At 42.2% G+C, this 25,246-nt stretch overlaps 1 protein-coding gene and 2 long non-coding RNA genes across 5 annotated transcripts in view; 2 read left to right on the top strand and 1 right to left on the bottom strand.

The window, feature by feature from the left end:
- Positions 1-6,370: 6,370 nt before the first annotated feature.
- Positions 6,371-10,075, bottom strand: LOC310688378. The gene is made up of 2 exons (XR_014516909.1): positions 8,076-10,075; positions 6,371-7,501 (listed from the first exon to the last, which is right to left on the bottom strand). It is a non-coding gene; the product is annotated as an uncharacterized lncRNA (long non-coding RNA).
- Positions 7,473-9,429, top strand: LOC310688363. The gene is made up of 2 exons (XR_014516895.1): positions 7,473-7,585; positions 7,618-9,429. It is a non-coding gene; the product is annotated as an uncharacterized lncRNA (long non-coding RNA).
- Positions 10,076-10,521: 446 nt separating the features above from the next.
- The window catches only part of LOC310688234 (leucyl-cystinyl aminopeptidase-like), a 46,296-nt gene continuing 31,571 nt past the window's right edge, over positions 10,522-25,246 (top strand). Inside the window, exons 1-3 of one of the 3 annotated variants that reach the window (XM_083464426.1) lie at positions 10,522-12,845; positions 22,679-23,525; positions 24,575-24,713. In XM_083464426.1, coding sequence (XP_083320552.1) covers positions 12,824-12,845; positions 22,679-23,525; positions 24,575-24,713 — 1,008 coding nt within the window. In that variant the 5' untranslated portion in view covers positions 10,522-12,823. Of the gene's footprint in view, positions 12,846-12,874; positions 13,300-22,678; positions 23,526-24,574; positions 24,714-25,246 lie in introns of those variants that run through there. The other 2 variants (XM_083464428.1, XM_083464427.1) reach the window with 2 other exon arrangements.

Here is a 25,246-nt window from a genome sequence, read left to right as displayed (position 1 = left end):
AACTGAATGGCCAATGGTGGCAGCTCAGACAAGTTCTAGGAGAGAATGTTATAAATGCCTCCTCATCCACAACCTTGCCTGATAACCTTGAATGACTTGTTGTCTCTCATCCTTCATTCCCTATCAGTGTAATTGAGATAACTGCCGGCTTATTCACAAAAAGTCATTCTGTATTCTTCTGAAGCACAATAAACTAAAGTAACAAAATCTTACCATCTTGAAATTAGATCTTGCATTGTTGAAGTACTTCTCACCCGTTAAGATCATTGTGTTAGTGGTGGTTGTGGACAGTTTTGCCCTAGCCACAGCTTATTTATATTCTGAAATATGTCCAACTGAATTGTCTTCAAGGGCAGCTCTGCAGACAATCTGGAAACTTTGGTTAGTATAAAATGTATACTTTGGACACCTCAAATAGGAACTGCTCTGTGACATATCAGAAACATATCACGTGTTTAAATCCTCAATTTGCATTCTTAATAAAATTTGAAGCAAGTGCCTTCCACTGCCTCCCACAGTTTGGTCAAACTCATGTTAGTAGCTTCGAGAACAGTAGCACTCAAATGCTTTACTAAAATACAGCAAGTCAGAGCATGTCCCCGAAGGCCTGTTGTCTTGGGAAAAGAAGACAAAACAAAATTGTACTACTTATATTGGTAGAAGTGCTGCTTGGGGGAAAAAATGCCCCTTTTAAGTTTGGTGACAGTAGCTTCAGAAAACAGTTTGTCAAAATGGTTTTTAGAAAACATTCTAAATGGATTAGGTGTGATTTATTTTTCAGAACTTAGGTACTGTGAATTCATGCGAAGCTTTTTTTTGGGGGGGGGGAGAACTGTTTCAGAATATTATAGGGCAACAGTCATTAAGGATCATAGAATTGTAGAGTTGGAAGGGACCCCAAGGGTCATCTATTCCAACCCCCTGCAGGAATCTGAAGCATCCATGGCAGATGGCCATCCAAACTCTGCTTATAAACCTCCAAGGAAGGTTGACTGAATTCACCATGAGAATGAGAAATTGGTGGGGGCAGTAGGTTCAATGGCTTACAGTCAGAAAATGGGTTAAACAGACTGATTTTAAACTTGGTAGTGCAGGAGAGTAAGTTTGAGGATGGGTCCATGTATTATCTGGAGTCAAAGGATAAGAAATGTTGAACTAGTTAAATGTGTGGTGTGGTGTGACGGGGGGAAATGGAGTGGTGTGCATTTTTTTCTTCTTCCATACACTTTGCTAGGGTGATTTGGGGGGAAATATTTCCCCGTACTATGGCTTTGGGGAAATGGCTTGTTGTGTTGGGTTAAGGGAAACATCTAATTGAAATAATTAAGCAACGTAAAGACTACATTTTGAACCTGGAAATAGCTTGTTTTAAGCAATTAATAATAAAATTGTGTAAGCCACTGAAAGGATGCTTTGAATCTGGAAATGGTATGGTTCTGATCCAAAGACGTGTGTAGCAGCATGCTGGGTTTTGCAGACAAGTGCAGCTGCCCAACAGATGGCCGGCATGGCCAGCTCTGACAATGCCACTTACTTGTCAGAAAGTGGAGCAAAGTACTGGGACCTGCATTTAATCCCCATCGCACTTCCAAACAGATGGTCGGCGCTGTCAAAGCTGACAGAATTGACAGCCTTTTAAGTACTGCAAGTGCAATCCCTATCCAGCAGCTATTTCTTTATTGATTGAACATTTATTAGTCAGCTTTGCATAGCAAAGGCAACTTTAAAAGTACAAACCAAATTTGAAAAAGAGAAACCTTTAGAAAACAGAATTTCAAAACATTGTAAATGAAGAGAAACAACAGCAAAATGTTAAGACCAGCAAGGCACAATAAGTTATCAAGGATCATGTGAATACTTGGGAGTGGGGTATGTGGGTTTCTGATTTTCTAAGAACATTTAAGTTCCTGTGCTTATAGTCACTTTGTCCATAATAGGGAAGTGACTGTAGTCTACAGTTTATCCCAAAGCATCATACCTAAGAAGTCCAGCTGCTGCTGTAGGGAACACTTTGACCTGTTGTTATCAATGGGATGATCAAAGAAGCTTAAAGGTAAAGGGACCCCTGACCATTAGGGTCCAGTCGTGACCGACTCTGGGGTTGTGGCACTCATCTCGCTTTCTTGGCCAAGGGAGCTGGCGTACAGCTTCTGGGTCATGTGGCCAGCGTGACTAAGCCGCTTCTGGCGAAACAGAGCTCACCCCATCGCAAGGATTCAAACCGCCGACCTTCTGATCGGCAAGTCCTAGGCTCTGGTTTAACCCACAGCGCCACCCACGTAGTATGTAGTTTAAAAGAGATACAGAGAAATCATTGGTGGGTCTTTACTGAGATTTCAAAATCCTGAGGATGGGCAAGATAATATTGTTAGGCATTTCAAGATCATGTTGTTTGGCATAGAATTGTAGAGTTGGAGGGGACCCCATGCAATGCAAGAATCTCAACTAAAACATCCATGACAGAACTAAAAAACTACCAAGGAAGGGGAGTCTATCACCTCCCATGTGAGACCATTCCTGTTGAGCAGCTCTTACTGTCAGAAAGTTCTTCCTGGTGTTTTGTCGGAACCACCTTTCTTGTAACTTGAATCCATTGTTTTGGGACCTAGTGTCTGAAAACAAGCTTGCTCCATCTTCCATGTGATAGGCCTTTAGATATTTGAAGATGGTTAAGTGCTGTAGGTCTGTATTGTTGGCATCATGCTTTCGAAGCCTATGTTGGTAAGAGCTGTTACTTCACAATTATCTGCCTGTACATCAGAAATATGATGTAGATGGTAAATTTAGCTATTTGCAAACAGAAACAATTACCGTATTTTTTGCACCATAACACTCACTTTTTTCCTCCTAGAAAGTAAGGGGAAATGTCTGTGCGTGTTATGGAGGAAATGCCTACGGGTGGCATGCCTACGGATTTTCCTCTAAAAACTACGTGCGTGTTATCGTCGGGTGCGTGTTATAGAGCGAAAAATACGGTATTTGCCAGGGCTTTTTACTGTCACAGTATTAATATTGGAAGCCTCCTCTTGGTCTGCAGAGGGCAGCAGAGTGGGGGAGAAGAGGGTAAATTTTGAACATTGGCTATCATCCAGATATTTTACATTCTTTTTGATGGCTGAGAAGAACCCATGAAAAACAGTAGCTTGGTCTACCTTTCATCAAACACCACTGGGTATATTTTCAATGCAAATTTTGAGGATTAGCCGTGATCTTCTTGCTCACTTTTGACTAGTCGGATTTCAAGCTACCGTGTTGAATTCCATTTCAGTTTCATTCTCTCTTATTTTCCAGTGCTTCTATAACGCATGGTGGTTGTTTTCCTCCTTTGTGAAATGAACGCCAAAAAGAAGCGCTCTTTATCATCTGAGGTACATTGTGCTCATTTGTCGACTGTCAAGAGTTGTCTCCATAAACTACATCCTGTTAATTTCTAAAAGCCACGGATCTTATGATCCAAATTCTCTGTTGAATGCAGCCATGTAGTGGTTGTCCCTATGAACGTAATCTGTCATGACTATTTAGTTCTATACAGTTCAGAACAACATTTTTCAAGGCTACCTGTCAGTTCCTGTAGGATTGTACTGGTGCTTGCAGCAGACGTAAGCTTTCCTAGTCTTGCGTTTTCCTCTCCCTGACAAGGGCTGAGCGAGTTTCAGCAGCTTAGCTGCACTCCCTTGCCTAGGAGGGCCTTAGTGAATTCCACTTCCTGGTTGGCAGAGGCCAAATAAAGAACCAGGAGGAAGGCAGGAAATACCACCTAAATAATCTTGTAGATCAGAGCTTTACAAACTGTGTCATCACACCTTGTCATCTGCAGTGTGTAGGTTTGCCCGGGGCTGGGAAGGGGTTAATTTAACCTGCGGTTTGCTAGTAAAACTGAATTACTGTGTAGCAAAATGATGCATATCTAAAACGTGTGTCACCAGCAGGAAAAGTTTGGAAAGCTCTGCTGTAGAGACATTTCTATTTAAAAATTACAATAGTTTCCAATGATCTAGTGAAATTTATGTTGGAAGCAGAACTGTAAGGATGCTATGGGCCTAACTGGATGAATCGTATGCGAGATTATGAATGATTATTAGATGATAGCCAACACCATGTAAGTTTTTAACTATTTGGCATGATTTTATTACTATGCAAATAAAGAGCACCCCCAGACAGAAACTGCTGGCACAACATAAAATATTTTTGTATGTATTGTGAGGCTCCACTCAAATTCCTCTCTTCTTTTCCTCTTCCATTTGTTCATTTTTGAATGGTGCTAATTTCCCAATGTCTTGTGTATACTTTGCAATGAGGAAAAACATGATTGGATAAATGTTCTGCAAACTGATGCATATTTGGGATGGTTCTTTTTCTGATGCCAGACTTAAATGTTGAGTTTAGCATATTTTGTAAGCCACTTTGGGAATGGTTATAAAACAGAATATGATAAATAATACCCACTCACACCATGTGGGGAGCCACTTACACAAAATTGCCACAAGATGCTCCACTTATGTGGTTGAACTACAGTACAAGTTGTACAAGCAGTACAAGCTGCCCTTGCAGCCTGCTGCTTATATAAATTGGGCCACTAAATAGGTAACAGTTAAATTTCCATTAACCATATATTTACAGAAACCGCTGCCTGGTTTTACTACCAGTTGGTAACGTTAGCATGCAGATTTGCAGCAAGTGACAATTTCTCTCTGCTTTATTCCACAATGTTTAACCTTCATAAAATATTTGATGTTAAAATTTTATCTGTCCTGTCATCCTAAAATCCCTCTTGGGTTTTAAATAATCCATTTTCTCACTGCTTAGTAGGGATACTGTTACAGTCAGTGTAACTAGAGGAAATATGATGCCAAGAAAGAGTGTGATTGTATGCACACTGGTGCACAGGCATAAAGTAGTGCTTCCTGGGAGTTGTATATGGGATGAAGGGTTGCTGTACTCCTTAAATCATTTAAATCAGGAACAATATTGTTGGGATGCACTGGCAGGTGCCAACATCATTCCAGACATAGTGTACACCCCAACCTCACAACTGCACCAGCAATTGGTCCAGTCTGTACTGTGGGTTGCTATCTGGTCACATATTAGCATGAATTTCCTGTGAAATCAGTCCCCAAAATGGTGAAGATAGCATGGGATTGGTTTACAGACCGAAATGTATAGATTATTTTGATAGGGATAATATTTCTCCTTCCTCCTCAATCTCCGATATTGTGGCTTTTCGTCACATCTATTATCATCTCCGTGCTCTGTTCAAGCAGGGCAGAATCATCTACACATGCGGTAGGTAGATGGGCAGCCCAGAGAAGAACAAAATCCTGTTTGCTCTAACATCCTGCAAGCATGGATGGGATGGTGGTGTCTGGAACCGGCAGTTGCCTTTCCTGGATTGCTAAATGCCAAACCAAGACCAAAGCATTTATGCAAAGTGCCACGAAAACTCAATATCCCCCAAATCAGTCCTGAAGCTATAAATGAAGTAATTGTCATTACTGTAGTTACTTCCAAATATTTAGCTACAGCTAAAACGTTTGTGACTTTCTTAAGGCAGATATCCAAAGCGCCATGCTTGCTGTTCTAACTTGCTCATGGCAGTAGCTCTCTTCAACTTTCTTTATATATAATAATAATAATAATAATAATAATAATAATAATAATAATAATTTATTATTTATACCCCGCCCATCTGGCTGGGTTTCCCCAGCCACTCTGGGCGGCTTCCAAAAGAATATTAAAATACTATGATACATCAAACATTAAAAGCTTCCCTAAACAGGGCTGCCTTCAGATGTCTTCTAAAAGTCTGGTAGTTGTTGTTCTCTTTGACATCTGGTGGGAGGGCGTTCCACAGGGAGGGCGCCACTACCGAGAAGGCCCTCTGCCTGGTTCCCTGTAACTTGGCTTCTCGCAGTGAGGGAACCGCCAGAAGGCCCTCGGTGCTGGACCTCAGTGTCCGGGTAGAACGATGGAGGTGGAGACGCTCCTTCAGGTATACTGGACCGAGGCCGTTTAGGGCTTTAAAGGTCAGCACCAACACTTTGAATTGTGCTCGGAAACGTACTGGGAGCCAATGTAGGTCTTTCAAGACCGGTGTTATATGGTCTCGGCGGCCGTTCCCAGTCACCAGTCTGGCTGCTGCATTCTGGATTAGTTGTAGTTTCCGGGTCACCTTCAAAGGTAGCCCCACGTAGAGCGCATTGCAGTAGTCCAAGCGGGAGATAACCAGAGCATGCACCACTCTGGCGAGACAGTCCGCGGGCAGATAAGGTCTCAGCCTACGTACCAGATGGAGCTGGTACACAGCTGCCCTGGACACGGATTTAACCTGTGCCTCCATGGACAGCTGTGAGTCCAAAATGACTCCCAAGTCATTTATTAGAAGCCCTTCATAGCCTGTTCTAGTCAGGAGGGCACCAGAGGGCCACCCTGTGAGGCACAATACTGCTTCTGCCCCCAGGTATGTGTGACATGCTTCCTGTTTCTGCATGAAGGACTTTGGATCCCAGGCACAATATGCTATCTTCACCTGTTTGTAAAGCAAACAAGATCACTGTGAAACTAGTTATCTATTGTATTTGTGTTAACTATCTTCTTGGTGAAATTGTTTGCCTTCCTTGCAATATTTGTTCTTCTACTGTGCTAGTACTACAGATTCTTGTTTCACTCATGGGCATAGCTTCGGGTTGCAAGGGGGACAACTGCCCCTCCTAAATGAAGTAAATAAATAAAAACGCTTAACTAACTGACCAATTGCATTACAGATTACTTGGTTCTGTCTCCACAACATAAAGCCTGCCCACCCTAAAATAAATGCTAGCTACGCCCATGGTTTCACTGTGTATATTTTTTACCATGAACATGAGTTACACATTATACCCTACATATAAAGTTTCCTTGTCTGTCACTGGTGATCTTGGGGTACTGAGGAAATTCAGAGTTAAAAACTGGCAGCTGATAATACAAGGTTTGATACAATAGCACCAAACTAATTCGGTATCAATTAACCAGTTCTGTTGTGTACCATCTCATTCTTTTTAAAAAAATTATTTAGATTTTTAGGTTTACAAACAATCATAATCATAGACAGACAATTTCCATAAGTTCCCTTTGACTTCCCTCCTCCCCTTTTGTGGTTCCTCATGTTAACTTTTCCTCTTGCCTCTTCTCTGTTAATCCAATTCTATTAAATCTTCAATAAAACCATAGTCCAACTTTTAACAACAAGCGTCATTCCAACCCTAATAATAATTTTAATTGTTTACAATTATTTTTAAAGCAGCCTCACGTTACTACACTGGACTGGCCGTTTTCTTGCTCGTTTCTTGTGATCCAGTTAAACACCTCTTATAAAAGGACGATCATTGATTATCAGTTGATGGGACACAAGTGGGGAGAGTACAACCATACCTTGGAAGTCGAACAGAATCCATTCAGGAAGTCCATTCGACTTCCAAAGTTTTCGAAAATCACATTGCGGCTTCTGATTGGCTGCAGGAAGCTCCTGCAGCCAAACAGAAGCCAAGGAAGCCCCGTCGGACGTTCGGGTTCCAAAAGAACATTTGCAAACTGGAATAATTGCTTCCGGGTTTGCAGCGTTTGGGAGCTAGAATGTCCGAGTTCCAGGGCGTTCGGGATCCAAGGTATGACTGTACTGTTGTGTCCTGGTTGCAGGCTTCACATGGACATCTGGTTGGCAATTGTAAGAACAGAATGCTGGACTAGATAGGCCTTCAGCAGGGCTCTTCTTAAGGTTATGATTCATGATTCATCATGATTCATGGATAAGTCTTATCAATGGCTACTAGCCATTATGGCTGTGTATTATCCATGGGGGAGCCCACAGGAGAAGGTCAACGGTTCACTTACATTACAATAAAGAATACATTTAGTAGTAAGCACACTCACATCCTGAGGCTTAGAGTGATCTCTGAGACCGCTCTTATTGAGGATGGATGCCACGCCAGGACAGCACTTTTACGGAAAAGAGCTTTCCTGGTCCAGCAGACAGCTCATCTCCATGCTGCTTGTTCCGATGTAGTGATGCTGCTTCTGTAAATGTTACAAGATTTGGAAACCCTAGAAATACAATGACAATATAAACAGAGGTATTGTGGTACTCGGGTGGTCAGTTTGGGGTGTTCCTGGTTTTTGAGAGGTAGGTGGGGACACTGGCCAAAACAGAAATGAAAAGTGCTGACATGGTTCTCAGGAAATGGGTAGCAAAAATTGCTTTCTTGGGAAACAGAAACTTACTTGCTACAGGATTGATCAGTTGAAAGTAGAAAGGAAAAGTAGTGTTTTCCTGTATTAGGTTGTTAGAGAAAGCAAAGAAGCAGAGCTGTTGCTCTTTTTTTAGCTATGGATATCTGCAACTACTTCAAGAAGCAAAAGATAGCTAGAAGGCCTCAGACACATACCTGAGGACTGCCCATGGCACCAGAATTTTGGTTCATCTCATGTGGGTATCAGCCATAATGCAGTCTGGGACATATTCCCCTTTGCCTTCCTCCTCCCTGCTCTGGCCCTCTTTTCACCACTGAATGCTACATGACATGAACGCAAGCATCCTGGCTTTAATTGCAGCAGAACAGCAAGGCAAGACGACATATTCAAACCTCAAAAAGGAGTCCTTGATACAGGCCTGTTGCTAAAGCGCATTGTCTAGCTAGAGGTTAATATCTTCCCATTATTTATCATTCATAGCAAGCCTATGATCAAGAGTTGTTTATCTAAAAATTGTTATGTCAGCACAAGTCGTGCTGCACATCTTCCCTGGGGCAAGGAGAAGAGCCATAAAAAATTGGGGCCCTATCATTTTCTCAGGTAAGCAAGGAAACATGCTCACCTTTCATTTGGATGTCATTAAAACCACTCCTGCACACTCCCACAGGTAGACACATCTGTGAGAGGTAAAAGCATATCCAGGAAATTTGTTTTTGAAATGTTAATTAGCCTTTTTGAGCTCCATCTGGTGCCTCTTTCTAGGTGCTCTCACAAAGGCAGCTTTCATTGGATTGAAGGCCCAAAAGCTCTGAAGGAGGTCCTGGTGCCTCAGGTTTGGAGCATATCCCAGATGGATGAACCTTGCAGACATGAGGCATCCCACTCCTGCTTTTAATCAAGAGCTCTTCCACATCTTTTCATCCCCCCGGCAGCTAGGCGTTTCCCAATCTGAGCCAAGAGAAGTATATCTTTACAACCCATTTCTGTCTCTGGGAATTTGTATGACACTTGGTTGTATTCCAAACCTTCCATTTTTCCTGTATGGAATTCTTAAATTCTTCCACTTAGAGTTATGAATGTGTTAGAGCGATAATCAAATGCACCTGCTTAGGCTGCTGTACATAAATTAGTCCTCAACTGCACTGTGATTTATACGCTTTCATATCCTTTTTTACTTTACAATAAACGGAAGTTTCCTTTTGAAAATGTTGCCTGGCTCTGCATTCTTGGTTGCACACCACACTTAGGCACATTCAAAACAGTGCCTATTTGCCTTTCAGCAAAAAGGAAAAAGGGGAGAAAGTCACCCCTCTCTAAGAGGTGGGTGGAAAGGGACAGTTACAGGTAGGTAGCCGTGTTGGTCTGCCATAGTCAAAACAAAAAAGAGGATTTTTTTATTTTGGAAAGGGACTGTACAACTTGAACAGGAAAACCTGGATATGGGGAACTACATAGAAAGCAGATTCTCCACCAGATGTGTTAAAAGGGGGGCTGGTAACTGAATGCTGGACCCCTACAGAAAGGTATGCAGTCATGGATTTTGCCATGCACGGCTTTTGAAATATTCTCCCTGATTAGCATACTTAGATTTTTAAAAAGAACTTGTATGTCCTTTTTGCATTTTATTTCCCTAACCAGTAGTACAAGGGATACAGGGCACATGCATTACCAAATTTGTACCAAGTACAAAGACTACAATGAAACTGCAAGAGAGCACTCAAAATGGATGGTACAGTAGATCAGATGAAGATGCTTCTAACATCCTGTCATGAACAGGAAAAAGGTGCTAATTGCACAGCAGCTTATTGAGTTTTCTGCAAAAGCTTTTGAGGAAAATAAACAGAAGCTGTACAATATACAGTGGTACCTCGCAAGACGAATGCCTCGCAAGACAAAAAACTCGCTAGACGAAAGGTTTTTCCGTTTTCAATTTGCCTCGCAAGACGAATTTCCCTATGGGCTTGCTTCGCAAGACGAAAACGTCTCGCGACTTTTTTTCTTTGTCTAAAAACAAAGACATGTTTTGTTTATAAAGTTAATTTATTTTCCCTTAAATTTTTGAACTGCTCTTTACAGTATGTGTGACTTTAAAGAGCAGTTAATAAACTGTTGTTGTACCAAATTTGACTTTGTTTGGACTTTTTTTGACCATAGGAACGCATTAATTGATTTTCAATGCATTCCTATGGGATTTCGTGATTCGCAAGACGAAAAATTCGCTAGACGACAAAAAATGCAGAACGAATTAATTTCGTCTTGCGGGGCACCACTGTAATAACCATTGTGAGTCACATAACCTCGGTCTTCATAATAAGGCCAGTATATAAAGCAGTTGACATGATAGACCTCTTACAGCTTTGTGTTGAGACAGAGTATGAATTGTTTGGTGTTGGTTTTTTTAATGGGAACTGGGTCAGGCAACTGTAACAACACAGAATGCATTAATAAAGTTGTGTAGTCAGATTATGAGGGAGATCCTGTAGTGAAGGCTAACACATCTATGAGATTTTCAGTTTTAGCCAAGAAAACAGCATATATTTCTGGCATAGGGCAACTGTCTAATGCATCTATACATGGGGCAATTTCTTGGGGGACTCTCCACTGCAAACACAGCAATAATTTTCACCAATCCAAATTACCATGCTTGCGAAACGCTCAAAATGCAAGATGATATCCTAGGATCATAACAAATCAAGAACTGAGGTGCCACCAGCAAAATACGCTTTGAGCCACCACACATCATGCACCCACGCATCCAGGTGAGGGTCTTCTACAAGATGGCATTGGATCCCACCTGGCCCAGAGCCCCCTCCAAGTGCATGGCACGGTCAAACGCACTAATGCTCACCAGCAGCAGCCAAAACATGTATGGGGTGGGGGAATCAAGAACTGGGGGTCTCAATCACAGAACATGCTTTGGGCCACCACAAATCAGACACACAACTGGGAGGGTGTCATCTGCGATACAGCATTTTAATCCACAACTCATGGGTGCACCACAGTCAAGTGCATCTAGACACACCAACAATAGCCAAAATTGGGGCAGGGCAAGGAACTGGGGAAATGGGAACCCAAAATATAGGTCTTGGCCAAAAGATGGATCCTATGACTCAACAGAAGAGGGCAGAGCTTGCATTTGATCTTAATTGGCAATGCCCGTGACATTAACTTGGAGGTGGATTGGTTCAACATGCATAGTCAAATCTTAGCTGAGTATATGGCCAGCTGGTTTTCTATAGCCGTTTTTGTTTCTTTTAAAAGCTGCTTGGCCAACACGCATCAGGTTACCATTTGGTGACAAACCATGAAACTACTGCACTGTCATTTCCCTTATGGGTCATCCTCACATTTATCTCCCTCCAAAATGACCAGGTTCCAGTTCGAAAATGATACTGATATCACACCACCTTTACCAGCTGTGGGAGGAAGATAATTTATCAGCTGATGTGGGGAAGAAGCATCGCTTGCCAAATTCCTACTTGCTACTGCAGTTGGCCCTGTCAGAATTTTTACCCAATAGGAACAGTATGCGGAGTAAATCTTACGCCCTGTTTGATTCAGTGAAACGTGGAAAGGTTAAAGATGGGAGGGGGAAAGCCCTAGAAGCGGCAAATGCATACTCAAAATAATTTTACTCGCCCCCACCCCCGATCTCTTAAAACATCGGGCTCACAACCAAGGGCTGGGGAAATGGTAGCTCCTAGGATGTCTTTATTGCATGTTTATGGCTAGCAACCCGATCCTAAGCGTGTTTACTCACGTCTACTTGGCTCATAGGGATTTATGCTTGGGTTTAGGATCGCAGCCGGATCCGATTCTAATCCGGTTATGGGTGGGGTGGGCGTGCAAATCAATGGCCATATAGGAAACAACGATGGGGAATTATTCCAGATTAATACACACACACACACACACACACACACACCATAGCTGTCAACGTTTGCCTTTTTTAAAGGCAAATTCCCTTATTCCGAATAGGATTCCTCGCAAGAAAAGGGAAAAGTTGACAGCTATGACACACACGCAACTACAGGAACAGATCCTGAAAGTGCTGCGAAACGGCGCGTCGACCTCTCCTCCTGGATGTGGCGCCGATGGCCGCGGAGCAAGGCGCCTAGCCAGACAAGCTGCGAGCTTCCTCTCCCACCGCCTGCTCTTGCAGCCGAGGCGGCAGGCGCTGCTCCGTCTGAAGCAGCCCAGCCCAGGCAGGGGGAGGGATTGCACAAGCCCCGGAGCAGAAAATGGTCGGCCGGGGTTGGTGCGAGAGGCGAAGCTAGCCGGGGACGCCGCCGTGCCGAGAAGAAGGGGAAGCGCAGCAACGCCGGAGACCCTCTTTTTTTCTTTTCTTTTTTTGGCCTTCGTCGTCATCCGGGCTGTTGTTTTCCCTGCTGTCGACCGGTATTATTGCATGCATGCAGCGGATTTGAGCACCGGCCGCCGCAGCCGCCCGGGCAACATGCAGCTGTCTCCCTGCGGGGCGGAGGAAGCGGAGTGAGGAGGAGCCGCAGCGGCGGGTTTCTGCTTTCTTCTTCTTCATTTGCGTGCGTCTTTCTCCTCCTCCCGCCACCCCGCCTTGTTTGGGCTTTTTGCTCGCGGGAAAATGGAGCCTTTCCCCAGTAACGGTGAGTACGACAGCTCCTTCCTCCCCTCTGTCTCTCTGTCTGGCCTTTCGGCTCGCCAGCTGTAACCAGACTCCTCCTCGCCCCTCATGCTGTTGCTGCTGCTGGAGGAGAGCTCCGAGGGTGGCAGAAAGCACCCGGCCCCGAGGCGGCAACAAGAGAGAGGCCGTGCGCCCCGGCGGCTGTGCCGGGAAAGGGAGACTTGCTGCATCCGCGCAAGGCCGCGCGCAGCCTGAAGGTCAGGGGGTCGCCTCCCCAAAAGGAAAGCGCCGGGGTGAAGGAGCCATGCGCGCGCGCCCACCCTCCGCCTCGCCTCCACCCGCAACTTGAAGCTCTGAACTAAGCGAGTTCGGACGACCCCCGAGGCTCCTGGAAAGGAAAGTTTGGCGGGAGGAAGCCGCCTCGTGGCCTGAAGCGAGGCGCTTCTGAGGCGCACCAGCGCCTCTGGATTGGAAAAGTAGGAGCGCCCAGCTAGGCGACCCTTCCAGGGAGGAAGAGCTTTCAGTGGGGCTGGAGTGGCCTGTCCGTGTGGACAAGAGCCCTTCTTTGGAAGGGTACCTGCGAAGAGCTACAACCTTGGCCTTGGGGCAGGAGCCCCATCTTGAATGAGGCAGACGCTCCCCAACCTGTTGTAACTTGCTCTCTTGGTTTATTGACTTTTCCATTTCCAAAAGCGCCTTCGAACTATGCGCCGGTTTGCTCAAATGTCCTCGCTGTGTCGGTTTTGTTTTCAGCCCAAAGGCTCAATGCTAGGATGGAAGATGGCGACAAACTTTAGACATGCTGACTGTTGTTCAGTAGGCCGACAAACTTGACTTTAGTGGGGCTTGTTGTGGGGAGGGGACATCTAGCGAACCACTTCAGTGTCTGGGACAAGAAGCATTGCCTTCTCTACCCATGAACTCTAAATAATTGACCATTATTTTTGTTTAATAAACTTGCATATCTCCTTTTTAAAAAGTTACTGCTATTTAGAGAAAATCCACAAACCACATCTCGCCTAAACAAAAGGAGAACCAAGACTACTACTTGAGTTCTTAGTGCAAGGATTGTTAGCAGCTGTGTGTGTGTGGGGGGGGGGGTGTTATAAAAAGTTAAAACCTTTGAAGCCATTCAGTGTAACTGCAAAATTAATTGTTTGTTTTACCCCCATACTATTTACATGATGATTGCGGCAGTGAGTCTTGTGGCTCCCTTCAAGACTTAATAAACATGGTGTGAGGTTTCATAGACTAGTTTATTTCAGGAGATGAATGAAGTGTTGCCCTGTGTTACATGTGTATATATATATGCATATAGTTGAGGCGGGGGATTGTAAACTGAAGTCAGAAGATAATTGTGTTCTTACTTAGGAGGACAACATTTCATGCACCTAATGAAGTGAAATGTAGTCCATGAAATCTTATGGCATAAAACATTTGTTTGCCTGTAAGGTGTCATAAGATTCGCTCCTGTTTTTACCAACTGTGTTGTTTCTCATGTATAAGATTTCATTCCCTGCCAGAATTTAGCTGTAAAATGCAAGGGGTGCTCTCAAATCTCCAAACTACATGACAGTTTGGAGTGGCAAACATGATCTGGCACCATCAAATTGATGATGTCAGGGAAACTTGTTAGGCAGAATGCAAGAGTAACAGTTCACAGGTGTGAAAATGTCTTAAAGCCGTTTAAAATAGATAGAATGCTAAAATTATGGAAGAATCTCTGTGATCTTTTCCTACATTTTAAAAAAGCTTTATGAAGCAGTAGCACACACATACCAAAAAAAAAAACACTCAACAAAAAAACCCAGAATCAATATTGGAACCTGGGAATTTCCCGCTATATAGAGGCCTTGTGTGTGGCTTTAGTCTGTAAAACTTTGTACTGCTTAAATTGAATTCATGCACGTTGCGCAAAACTCTCACAAGAGTTTATCACAAGAAATAAGAGATGCATGGGACAACATGTTACCTTCATAAAGGCATGATTCCAAATCCGGATTTGCCAGCATAACCAGAGGCAGATGTTGCAAATATGATGCCCTCTGGTTGGATTAAACTCCCATTAATCCTGACCTTTGGCCATGCTGGCTGGGACTGATGGGAGTTGTAGTCCAACAACAGCTGGAGGGCACAGCTTACTTTCTCTGATCTAGGGACAGGAGCATTTGAAGTGTGGGAAGGACTAATGACCTTCCAGGTGTGGGAAGGACTAATGATACATCCCATCCACCAACCCCACCTCCCCTTAAGTGACTCCAAGGCTGTTTGTTTCTCACTAACTGGGCAAGGCTTTTGGTTTTAAAAACTTGCTGTAGCAGGAAGTGAGAGTGGAACTTGCTTAAAGGGGCTGGGGGCCATTTGCAGACGAGAGAGGTGTATGGATTAAAAGTAAACCCTTTCCCCCTCCTAACAAATGGTTTCCTGCCTTTGATTAGTGTTTTGAGAAAGTATAGTGAGTAACTATTATTATTATTATTATTGTTATTTATTACATTTCTATAGGATCCTTCATCTAAGGATCACAGGACAGTTTACAATATAAAAACAGATAGATAGATAGACAGATAGATAGATAGATAGAACAGACAGTACTCCTTTGCTTTGGTATAATTCTTAGTTGCCTGTACATGAGAATGTTCCTCAAGCATTTGTCTGAGACATGTCAAGGTTTCATTTATGGAGCATGTTATTGCATTTTTAACCACTGGCACCTGCAGCAGGTCCTTTTCCTGAGACTGGAGATACTATAGTAAGACCATACAAATGTCCTCCAAAGTGTCCTAAAACCCTTTTCCTTAAATGATATAGATTAGGAAGAAATGGGCTACTGGGCCAATGCACTTTGGTTCAATTCACATGGTCTCTTATCTTGGGATATTTTCTCTTGCGTCTTATTAACCCCCTCCGTTGCATGGCGGCTTCTTCTTCTTCTTCTTCTTCTTCTTCATCATCATTTTGTTGCATTTATATATAGCTTTTCTGACGAGGCACCCAAGGCAGTTTACAATTTTAAATGACTAAAACACAGGGTCCCAACTCCATGATTTTTTAAAATGATATAACATTTGTTTGGTAGAGGGAAGGAGACGGGCTCTGATGTTGCCTGTGCCTTCCTGCTCCCTCATCTTTCTTCCTCCTAACAGGTGGTGTCTTTCAGCCCTGTAGGCCTTGTGAATCATGATTGTGTTTTAAAGAATTCATATGTTATAGCAAGCGTCATTCAGGTAGAGTATATTGGCATTTAAATTCTTTGCTTGCTTCTAAGCCACAGCACTTGAATAGGGAAAGGAGACACATAATTTGATCTGCCAAAGCTTACTCTTGTTCTGGCAGAACAGGAAATATAAGTATTTCTGTTTCAGAGGGTAATCACATATTATGTTTGGGTTTTTTTCTTACTCAGTTACATCTGTGTTGTATCCATTTCTGCTATTTCTCCCCGTTAAAACTTAAAAAAACACCACATCTCAGTGCCCTTCCATCTGGGCTCTAGTCAAACCTCTTCCATTGTTTAAAACCACCATGTTCCTTTCAGTGTCTTTTCATCTTTGCTTTACTCAAACTTCTCCCTTTTTTTAAAAAACCACCACTTTCCCTATCTCAGTGGGGAAGTGCTCTCTCTTTCTTTCACACCCCCACCCCCTTCTTATCCCCCACCAATGCCTTCCATTAACTTGCCCCCACAAGTTATTTACTGTACTACAGACATGAGTTTCCTTCTTTTTCTTCCTCCTTCCCCTGCCTATAGAATCACAGAAACAGACGGAAGACAAAGTAGTGTAAATGCAGTATAGACAGAAAAATCATTATCAGTCAGATGCAAATGTGTTCCGGTCTCTAGTCAAGATTTATCTTCTTCTCAGTACTGCTTTGTTTTGTTGACTATGAATCTCAGGGGCCTGAGGAAAAACCTCTAGTTTCTGGCTGACTCATGTTGTTGTTTAGTCGTGTCCGACTCTTCGTGACCCCATGGACCAGAGCACGCCAGGCACTCCTGTCTTCCACTGCCTCCCGCAGTTTGGTCAGACTCATGTTTGTAGCTTCGAGAACACTGTCCAACCATCTCGTCCTCTGTCGTCCCTTCTCCTTGTGCTCTCCATCTTTCCCAACATCAGGGTCTTTTCCAGGGAGTCTTCTCTTCTCATGAGGTGGCCAAAGTATTGGAGCCTCAGCTTCATGATCTGTCCTTCCAGTGAGCATTCAGGGCTGATTTCCTTAAAAACATTTAAATACATGATTCCTTATACCTTTTTTGTAAACGTGCATTGTGTTTGCTAGCACCCAGGCCATCACAGAAATGGATGAAATTATTTGTTAGTAAGCTATTACTTGACACCAGTAGTATAACCATATGAAACTGAATTTGCCAGAGATAAAATTGAGAGAATGGAATGGCTAAAGTTGGCTAGCTTAAGCCCATAAAGCAATAGCCTTTGTACATTACACCTGCAATGTAACCAATTGATCCAAGAGATAATGATTATGTCCAGTCATACCTCGGGTTGAAGTAGCTTAGGGTTGAGCATTTTCGGGTTGCGCTCTGCGGTGACCCGGAAGTAACGGAACACGTTACTTCCAGGTTTCGCCGCATGCGCAGACACTCAAAATGATGTCACGCACATGCGCAGAAGCGGCAAATCGCAACCCACGCAGATGCAGGTTGTGTTCGCTTCAGGATGCGAACAGGGCTCTGGAACGGATCCCGTTCACATCCAGATGTACCACTGTATGGTGTTCTATAGTCTTGTTTTCAGTTCTCAATTTAAGTCTTTTATTTCTTCCTTGTGACTAAGTCTATGTGCATATGTGCATATGTGGTTGTGTTCTTGGTTTACCTTAACCATTATTTGAACTGTGTGCTATTTCCATAAGAAACAGTTTGAGGTGTTCCAACATTTGTTGCTTTGGTTTGGCATCTCTGGAATTGAGAGTTTAATGTGCTAAGACAAGGTATTCGTCAAAGGTAGGTCAAGGAATCATTAGGTTTAAATGGAGGAACTGGAGTAAAAGTTGACTTGCGCTCTTGTAGAAGAGACTTTGATTCTTGTTACAGAATGACAGGTGTTTTCTCATACCACTATGTTCAGAAAACATAATGTTATGCGCAGTGTTCAAAACTCCCATTGTTCTAAGGCTCATTTTGCTCTAGGTGCTAAAAAGCGAGCAATTTCTGAGCTCTGGACTCAACACTGTGCCTAAGATTTCAGATTAAAATCTCCACTCCTAACACTGAGGGTGTGGGAGGAGAAATTCCTGCCTGCTCGACCTCCAAGAAATCACAGCATCAGGCAAGCTGATGGGTTCTGCCTCTCAGCTGGCCTTACAGAAAGGCACCGTTTTGAGGGACCCTCATAAGAATATTAAGGGGGCAGGCAGGGGACGCATGACTTTGTTTTTTGCAGTCTTAAGATGACTAGACCATGTGAAAAATGAACGTAAATTCATTAATTTTCAGCTTTGTGTTCTTGTTATAAAAAAGTGTGCCTAGACATTCCATTGTTGCGCCCATAACCTAGGTTTAAGGTGCCATTTACGTAGCTCCTAGTTTTCATATCTCAGTTTCTAACACTGGTTATGTGGTTGTCGTATCAGATTTAGGGATGTGTTTATACTTAGCCTTTCCCCCCTTCCAGGCAAGCTGATTAAGCTTTAATGAGTACATTGAAAGGATGTGATAAGAGCATGCAACTAAACTAATTTTAATTACTATTTTTTTTAAGATGCTTTGGAAGAAAGAATTAGAAATAAACTAGGATTGGTATAGGATTGAATGAAAATGAGCATAGCATTTTGGCCATTTTTCACTACATTAGTAGTTTTTATTTCTATTGACACTTTCTGATGGAATATTAAGGTCAGCCAGGTTAAGAAAGCAGAAGGCCATAATCCAAATCTCATTTGTTAAGACCCTTATCTGCTCTGCTGACATTTGTATGTTACCCTGTTTTGGCTTACCCGGCCGGATGTGTACTAGTATTAGTATCACATCATTGAAGAGAGGCTATAATCATATGATAACTCTACGCTGCAATAAAATACTCCCCACAGATTCAAACAATTATTACATTACAGTCAAATACTGACAGAGAGATGAATTGCATACAGGAAAACAACAGGTAATTCTTCAAGGGCAAAGGGGACTCTAGTAGTCTGCTGATGAAACCTTTTACAGAAACACATGACTAACAGGGTGAATTAATTTGAACATTTGATTTAAGTTGCCAAGGGGGCGAAAGACCAATTTAAGTTTAATGTTATAAATACACAGCCATATGATGGGAGTTGATCACATAAGTCCCAACCATGGAAGTGGTAGTCTGCTGCATGTGTGTGTTGATTCTTTGGAAAGATCCATGTGATTGGCCCTCATCATGCTATAAAAAAATGGCTGCCAGACTGCTAGTGCAATCCTTAAAGGAACCACCAATGGAAGATATTGTGGAGAACAAGCAGTTTGTCCTTCAGCACCATTTTGTGTGTGTGTGTGTGTGTGTGTGTGTGTGTTAAAAACTTGGTTTTGGGTTTCCTTTTTGACAAGCGTGCAGAAAAGTTGGGAGTGTGCATGTTCTTTTTGGAGTCTTATGAAGTCCAGTTTATAAAGAGACCTGGATTCCAAATTGATTTCTAAGATTTCCTGAGTGCAAAGGACAGATAAAGAGAGGGGGAGGATTTTTGACAAGTGCAGCCTTTGGAGAGGTTCTGATTGTACCCTCTGTGTTCCATTTGTTTCAATGAGATACAGCTTTTGACTTTGCCTTCTTGTTAGGTTTTTAGGTTGAATTCCTAAGGATTGTGTTGCTCAACGTATCTCAGCAATTTTGTTCTTTAGAATTTAGTCAAGTGTTTCTGAAATTCTTGCTGTTCACATGCTACTTATATTTGGGAGTTCATAACCCATTTCTCCCCTCCCTCACCAAGGAGGAACAAGTTCATTGAAATAATATGGCTTCTCCTGTCTTCTCTATATTCCTGCAATACCTCACAATTCCACCATTAACTACTGTATATGTTCATGGAGTTGTTTCCTAGCGAGAGCAATGAGCAGTGCAAATAATTTTAAGTGACCCTGAAAGGGATGGAAAGAGCTATGCTTTCATTTTAGAGGAAAAGAGTTGAGTAGGATTTGTAATCATTTGTTCCTTTCACTGGTTAAAATGTTGAAATATTGAAAACTATTTTTAAAGCGCATTAGACTAAAGATGCGGGAAACATGGCCTATGCAGATGTCAGCTGTGGGTAGTTCTCTAGGTAAACGAAAGTGGTACAACAATACAGGATGCAACTAACTTCTTACATCTACTCCCAGTTTTCAGGAACCATGAAAATGTGGGTGAGTCAGTTGCATGTAATTAAATATACAGTTTTAACCACACAGCTTACAGTGAACTTGTTAACTTTAAATATGAAATACGTGGTTTTTCAATTCACATATGACATGTGTAACTTTTACTTTCTGGCACATCAGAGTTGGAGTTTTGATGTTGCAGACAGTTTCTATTGATCCCCCCCTCCCAGTTCATGTTCATAAGTTAATATATGAAAAGTTTCTCTTAAACTGGTGCAGGGTAACCATCTGCCGGGTATTTCAGCAGAACAAGTTGTTCAGCATACCTTTCTCTGCAAAGGACTTGAACCAAAGTTGCCTGAAGGGTTTTGTAGCAAATCTTTATAAATAAGCCCAGGTGAGAAACTCTTAAAACAGATGTTAAGTTTCAGAAGCTGCTGTTACTGCAGTTATATGTGGGCATTTCACAGTTCTCCAGTTTTTATCATTTACAGAATCTTGTAGCAACAAAGGATCTAGAAAAACCTGATCAGATTCCCTGTTCGCATGCAACACAGGTCAATATTAACTAAAGTATAGGAATTTGGACACCAATTAATGTATAGCCCTTTTGCTTCAGCTAGAGGCATGTTCTACGCCATTTCTCCCTTCCTCTAATGCACATCAATGAGAGATGGTATGGTGAGCATTTGCTACTCAGTGTCCTACCGCTTTGAATGTTGATTTAAATGCCTACTATCTTTTAAATGGGTCTTAATAGTCTACCAGTCATTGCCAATGGGTTGGGGGAAAGAAGTGCTATGAAAACATCTGTGATACAGCTATCATAATAGCAGCAATTGTACTGTGCTCTCTAAGGTAGCCTTCACCAAACTAGTGTCCTCCATATGTTTTGGACTACAATTTAAATATTTTTTCTTGGTTTTACTGTTTTATCATTTGTACATCGCTTTGAGGTTTGTTTGGTTGTTTGGTTGTTTGGTTTTCTTTTTACAATCAAGCGGTGTAAAAAATTTTGTTAAACAAATAAAGCAAATCCGATCAGCTTCAGGCAGCTAGCTTGGGAAGTACAATTTTCTGCAGCGAAATAATTTGCATTATAATGAAAATAGTGCTGGTTATACCTGGCAAGTTATTGGCATAATGTTGCTTGCTAATGCTTTTTTCCTTTTTTAATGAGTTTGCTTTGAAGGGTAGGGTGGGGGAGAATTTTATTATTGGACTCAAATGGTCTTTATTGAAGCTTTGCTTTAAAAAAAAGTCAAGTGAGGTTTTATATGACATAGTTATTATAAAGTTGTGTGCCGCCTCAATTGCCTTTGAGCATAGAAAGGCAAGAAAGATGAATAAATGTAAATGTGAGCCATAGTTTGGGAAAGTCTTTAACCAAATGCATATGATGATGATGATGTCAATGATTTAGTTTTGGTGCATGTTATGTTCTGGTAAAAGTCACAGATAGAAGCCAGTGTTATAATAATAATAATAATAATTAATAATAATAATATCTTTATTGTCATTGCCCCCTTCGGGGACAACGAAATTACTTGACTGCTCCATAAAAACACTAATTAAACAATACAGTATAATACAGCAAGGGAGATTAGATGACTTTCAAAGTCCAGGCTTCCCATTCAGGGCCGAGATCACTCTGGAGAAGAAGCTGTTCTTAAGACGGCTCGTTCTTGTCTTCATCGTCCTGTATCTCCATCCCGACGGCAAAAGCTCGAAGAGATAGTGACCAGGATGCGATGGATCTTTTACTATGTCCAGTGCCTTTCTATGGCACCTTGTGGCATAAATCTGCTCTAAGGTGGAGAGTGGGCAGCCAACAATGCTCTCTGCTGCCTTAACAACCCTGCACAACCCCATCCTGTCCTGGGTAGTACAGCTTCCGTACCACACATAAGCCATAAGTGAGCACGCTCTCAATGGCACAGTGATAGAAGGCAAGCAGCATTCTGACTTTGTCGGTCTGACTTGGTAAAAATCCTTATGCATGAACTAATGGAGGCACTTCAATCCTTCTTGGAGGTTTTCGATAAAAGATTGAGCAGGAATCTTGTCACAGGTGCTCAGAGCACAGGTTATTCTGTATTACATGATTTCCATTTCATGGCTTGCTCTGAACTGCTGCTTGTCCAGATTTAAAACAGTTAGTATTACATTAATACTCTTTATAAAAGTCTAGATCTATTGCATTTTAATTAAGGCATTTCTAATACACAGTGTTTGGTGGTGAAAGTATAGAATAAAACTGTTATATGTGGTACAGGTTTCATGTAAGAAGTATTACTTTGTGGTGTTGGTAGTTTCATTCAGGCGCCCCTTGCGTAAGAGCCCCTTGCCAAGTAGATAGCCCCAATTTCCATACTATCATGGCACATTGTTGGCTACAGCAAGCATAGAAATGGACTCATCCACTTGTTAAGCAACTTTTGCTAATTAAATCTTCTGCATAAAGCTGTCCCTGCATGAACACATGTCCACTGTGTTCCTTCATGGGTACCATAATGAGAGACGCAACCATCCACATACACAGCTGATATGCTTCTTTTGTGTTTCAGATCGAATTCCATTACCTAGGAATATGATTGAAAACAGCATGTTTGAAGAAGAACCTGATGTGGTTGACCTGGCTAAAGAGCCCTGCTTGCATCCCTTGGAGCCTGACGAAGTGGAGTATGAGCCAAGGAGTTCTCGGCTCCTTGTCCGTGGTCTTGGAGATCATGAAATGGATGAGGATGAAGAGGACTATGAATCGTCAGCCAAACTTCTGGGAATGTCTTTTATGAATAGAAGCACAGGCCTGCGTGGTAACACAGTGGGCTACAGGCAGAATTCAGACGGATCGTGTTCTGCACCATCTGTAAGGACCACAGTGATTTGTGCTGTTGTTCTTGTGATTGCTGTCTCCGTAATAATGGCAATCTACCTTCTTCCCAAATGTACCTTTACCAAAGAAGGCTGTCATAAGCAAAACCACACAATGGATGATATATATCCTTTGGCAACAAACGGAAAGCCCTTTCCATGGGCAAATTTCAGGCTACCAGGTGCTGTTGTGCCAGTACATTATGATATTGCCTTGCAGCCAAACTTAACCACTATGAAGTTTTGGGGTTCAGTCCAGATAACTGTGAAAGTCCTCCAGGTGACCTGGCATATCATTCTTCACAGCTCAAAACTTAACATTACCAAGGTAACTCTTTCTTCATCAGGCTCAAGCCAGCCAAAGCAAGCCGAACTTCGGGAATATCCACTGAATGACCAGATTGCAATTTTTGCCCCCGAGGCTCTCCTTGTAGGACAACAATATAACATCAACATGGAGTATTCCTCTAATTTATCAGAAAGTTACTCTGGCTTTTACCGAATCGCTTATAACAATGACAACAGAAATTCAACAAAAAGGTAAAGTTGGGAAATGATGTATTTCTACCTCATTTGTAATACATTATAGGAGTTGAAGTACAGCAGTATCTGGAAGCTCACAGGATTCTCACTCATAATTTAAGGAACCTGCCACCTCCTCCTTGAATTTTTTCAAGTGATCTACATGCAGTGTACTGCCCAAGATGAAATTATAAACCTAGTTCAAATCTCTTTGTTGCCATAAACCTAGTAGATAGATTTGGGCAAGCTACATTCAGTTTTAGACCATGTGCAACATGGAGATGATAACATTGCTTTCCTTAACTGGATTGTTCTAAGAATTACTGAGAGTGTATGCAAAGTGTTTTGAATATTCAAGGCACTCCATAAAATGTTAAGTATGTGTTGAAAAGTTCAAGCATTCTGAACAAGGAAAACTTCTTTTGTAATCTTTTGATGTTGCAGTTGTTGACTGTGCCTTTGGGTCTGGGAATTAAACCTGCGAAAGTGTTCTTCATGAGTAAAAAGGAAAGTGTTCATCCTCTCCACTAGTTTTTGTTCCTTTAGTTAGAATGCAGGCATATATGTAGACTGTAAACTAAGTTTGGTTTTTGTTATCAAGCCTTGATCAAAACCAAATTCTAGAATTCAATCTAGTATTTTTGTTTGAGCCAGATCTTTGTGTAGCTTAATCCGTTGGGATACAGCAGATCTTTTGTAAGGTACATTAAGCTAGGGCTAGTATAAGGAACCTAAAAGGTACAGTGGTAGACATCTCCTCAGAGCTTGTTTACAGGTGGCCTGAGAAACTGTTTTTAAGACTCATATGAAATTATGAAGTAATAAATATACATCATAATAAATATGCAAATTCCAAGCAGGAGCTGCATTGCAAAATATTCATGTGATCCTAATGTCATAGTAATAAATTTTGCATTTTTTTTGATACAGTTTTTGACAGGGTAGCAGTATTACCTTTCCTGAACAAATGCATAGAGCTATACAATTTTCCTTTTAAGTATATTTTTCTCAACAGCTAATGGCTGATAATGATAACAGCAAATGGATTTTCTTTTGATTTTCATCAGGTGGCTTGCAGCAACCCAGTTTGAACCCTTGTCAGCAAGGTCAGCTTTTCCGTGCTTTGATGAACCAGCATTCAAAGCCACTTTCCAAGTCTCTGTCAAGAGAGATAATCAGCATTCTGCTTTGTCAAATATGCCAAAGGTAAAATCCTGCCATATTCTTGTTCGTGGGAGATGGGTACCTATGCTGCTATGCTCCACTGGATATATAGCATGGGCACCTCTGGCTGAACGTGGCCCTCAAGGCCTATCTTCCCGCCCTTGGAATTATCCTGAGGTCATGCCTTACACTGCCTCTGCTACTTAAGTACTTTAAACCTGGCTGGAATGTGACCTTGAACTGTGGTGATGCCTCTTATTCACCTGTATGGAGAGGGAGGGGTGTGTGTGTGTGTGTGTGTGTGTGAGAGAGAGAGAGAGAGAGAGAGAGAGAGAGAGAGAGAGAGAGCTCTGACTCTTGCATGGTTGTAATGTAGCCCTACTGTAGAAAGTTAAGAGTTGGAACCACTGTCCTGCCCATGTCTGTCTGTGGCCGACCTACCTGCAACCCCCAGAATGTTGTCTATCAGAGGATCTGTTTCACAAGCTGAAAAAAGCATCGAACCACTGGTATATAATATATGCCTCGGAATACCAGTGGCTGGCAATCACAAGCTGGAGAACACCTTTGTGTTT

The sequence above is a fragment of the Podarcis liolepis genome (assembly GCF_965112155.1).
Source record: "Podarcis liolepis genome assembly, chromosome: 11".
Lineage (NCBI taxonomy): Eukaryota > Metazoa > Chordata > Lepidosauria > Squamata > Lacertidae > Podarcis > Podarcis liolepis.
The sequence above is the reverse complement of the archived record's forward strand: the minus strand, read 5'-3'. Positions and strand labels throughout refer to the sequence as shown.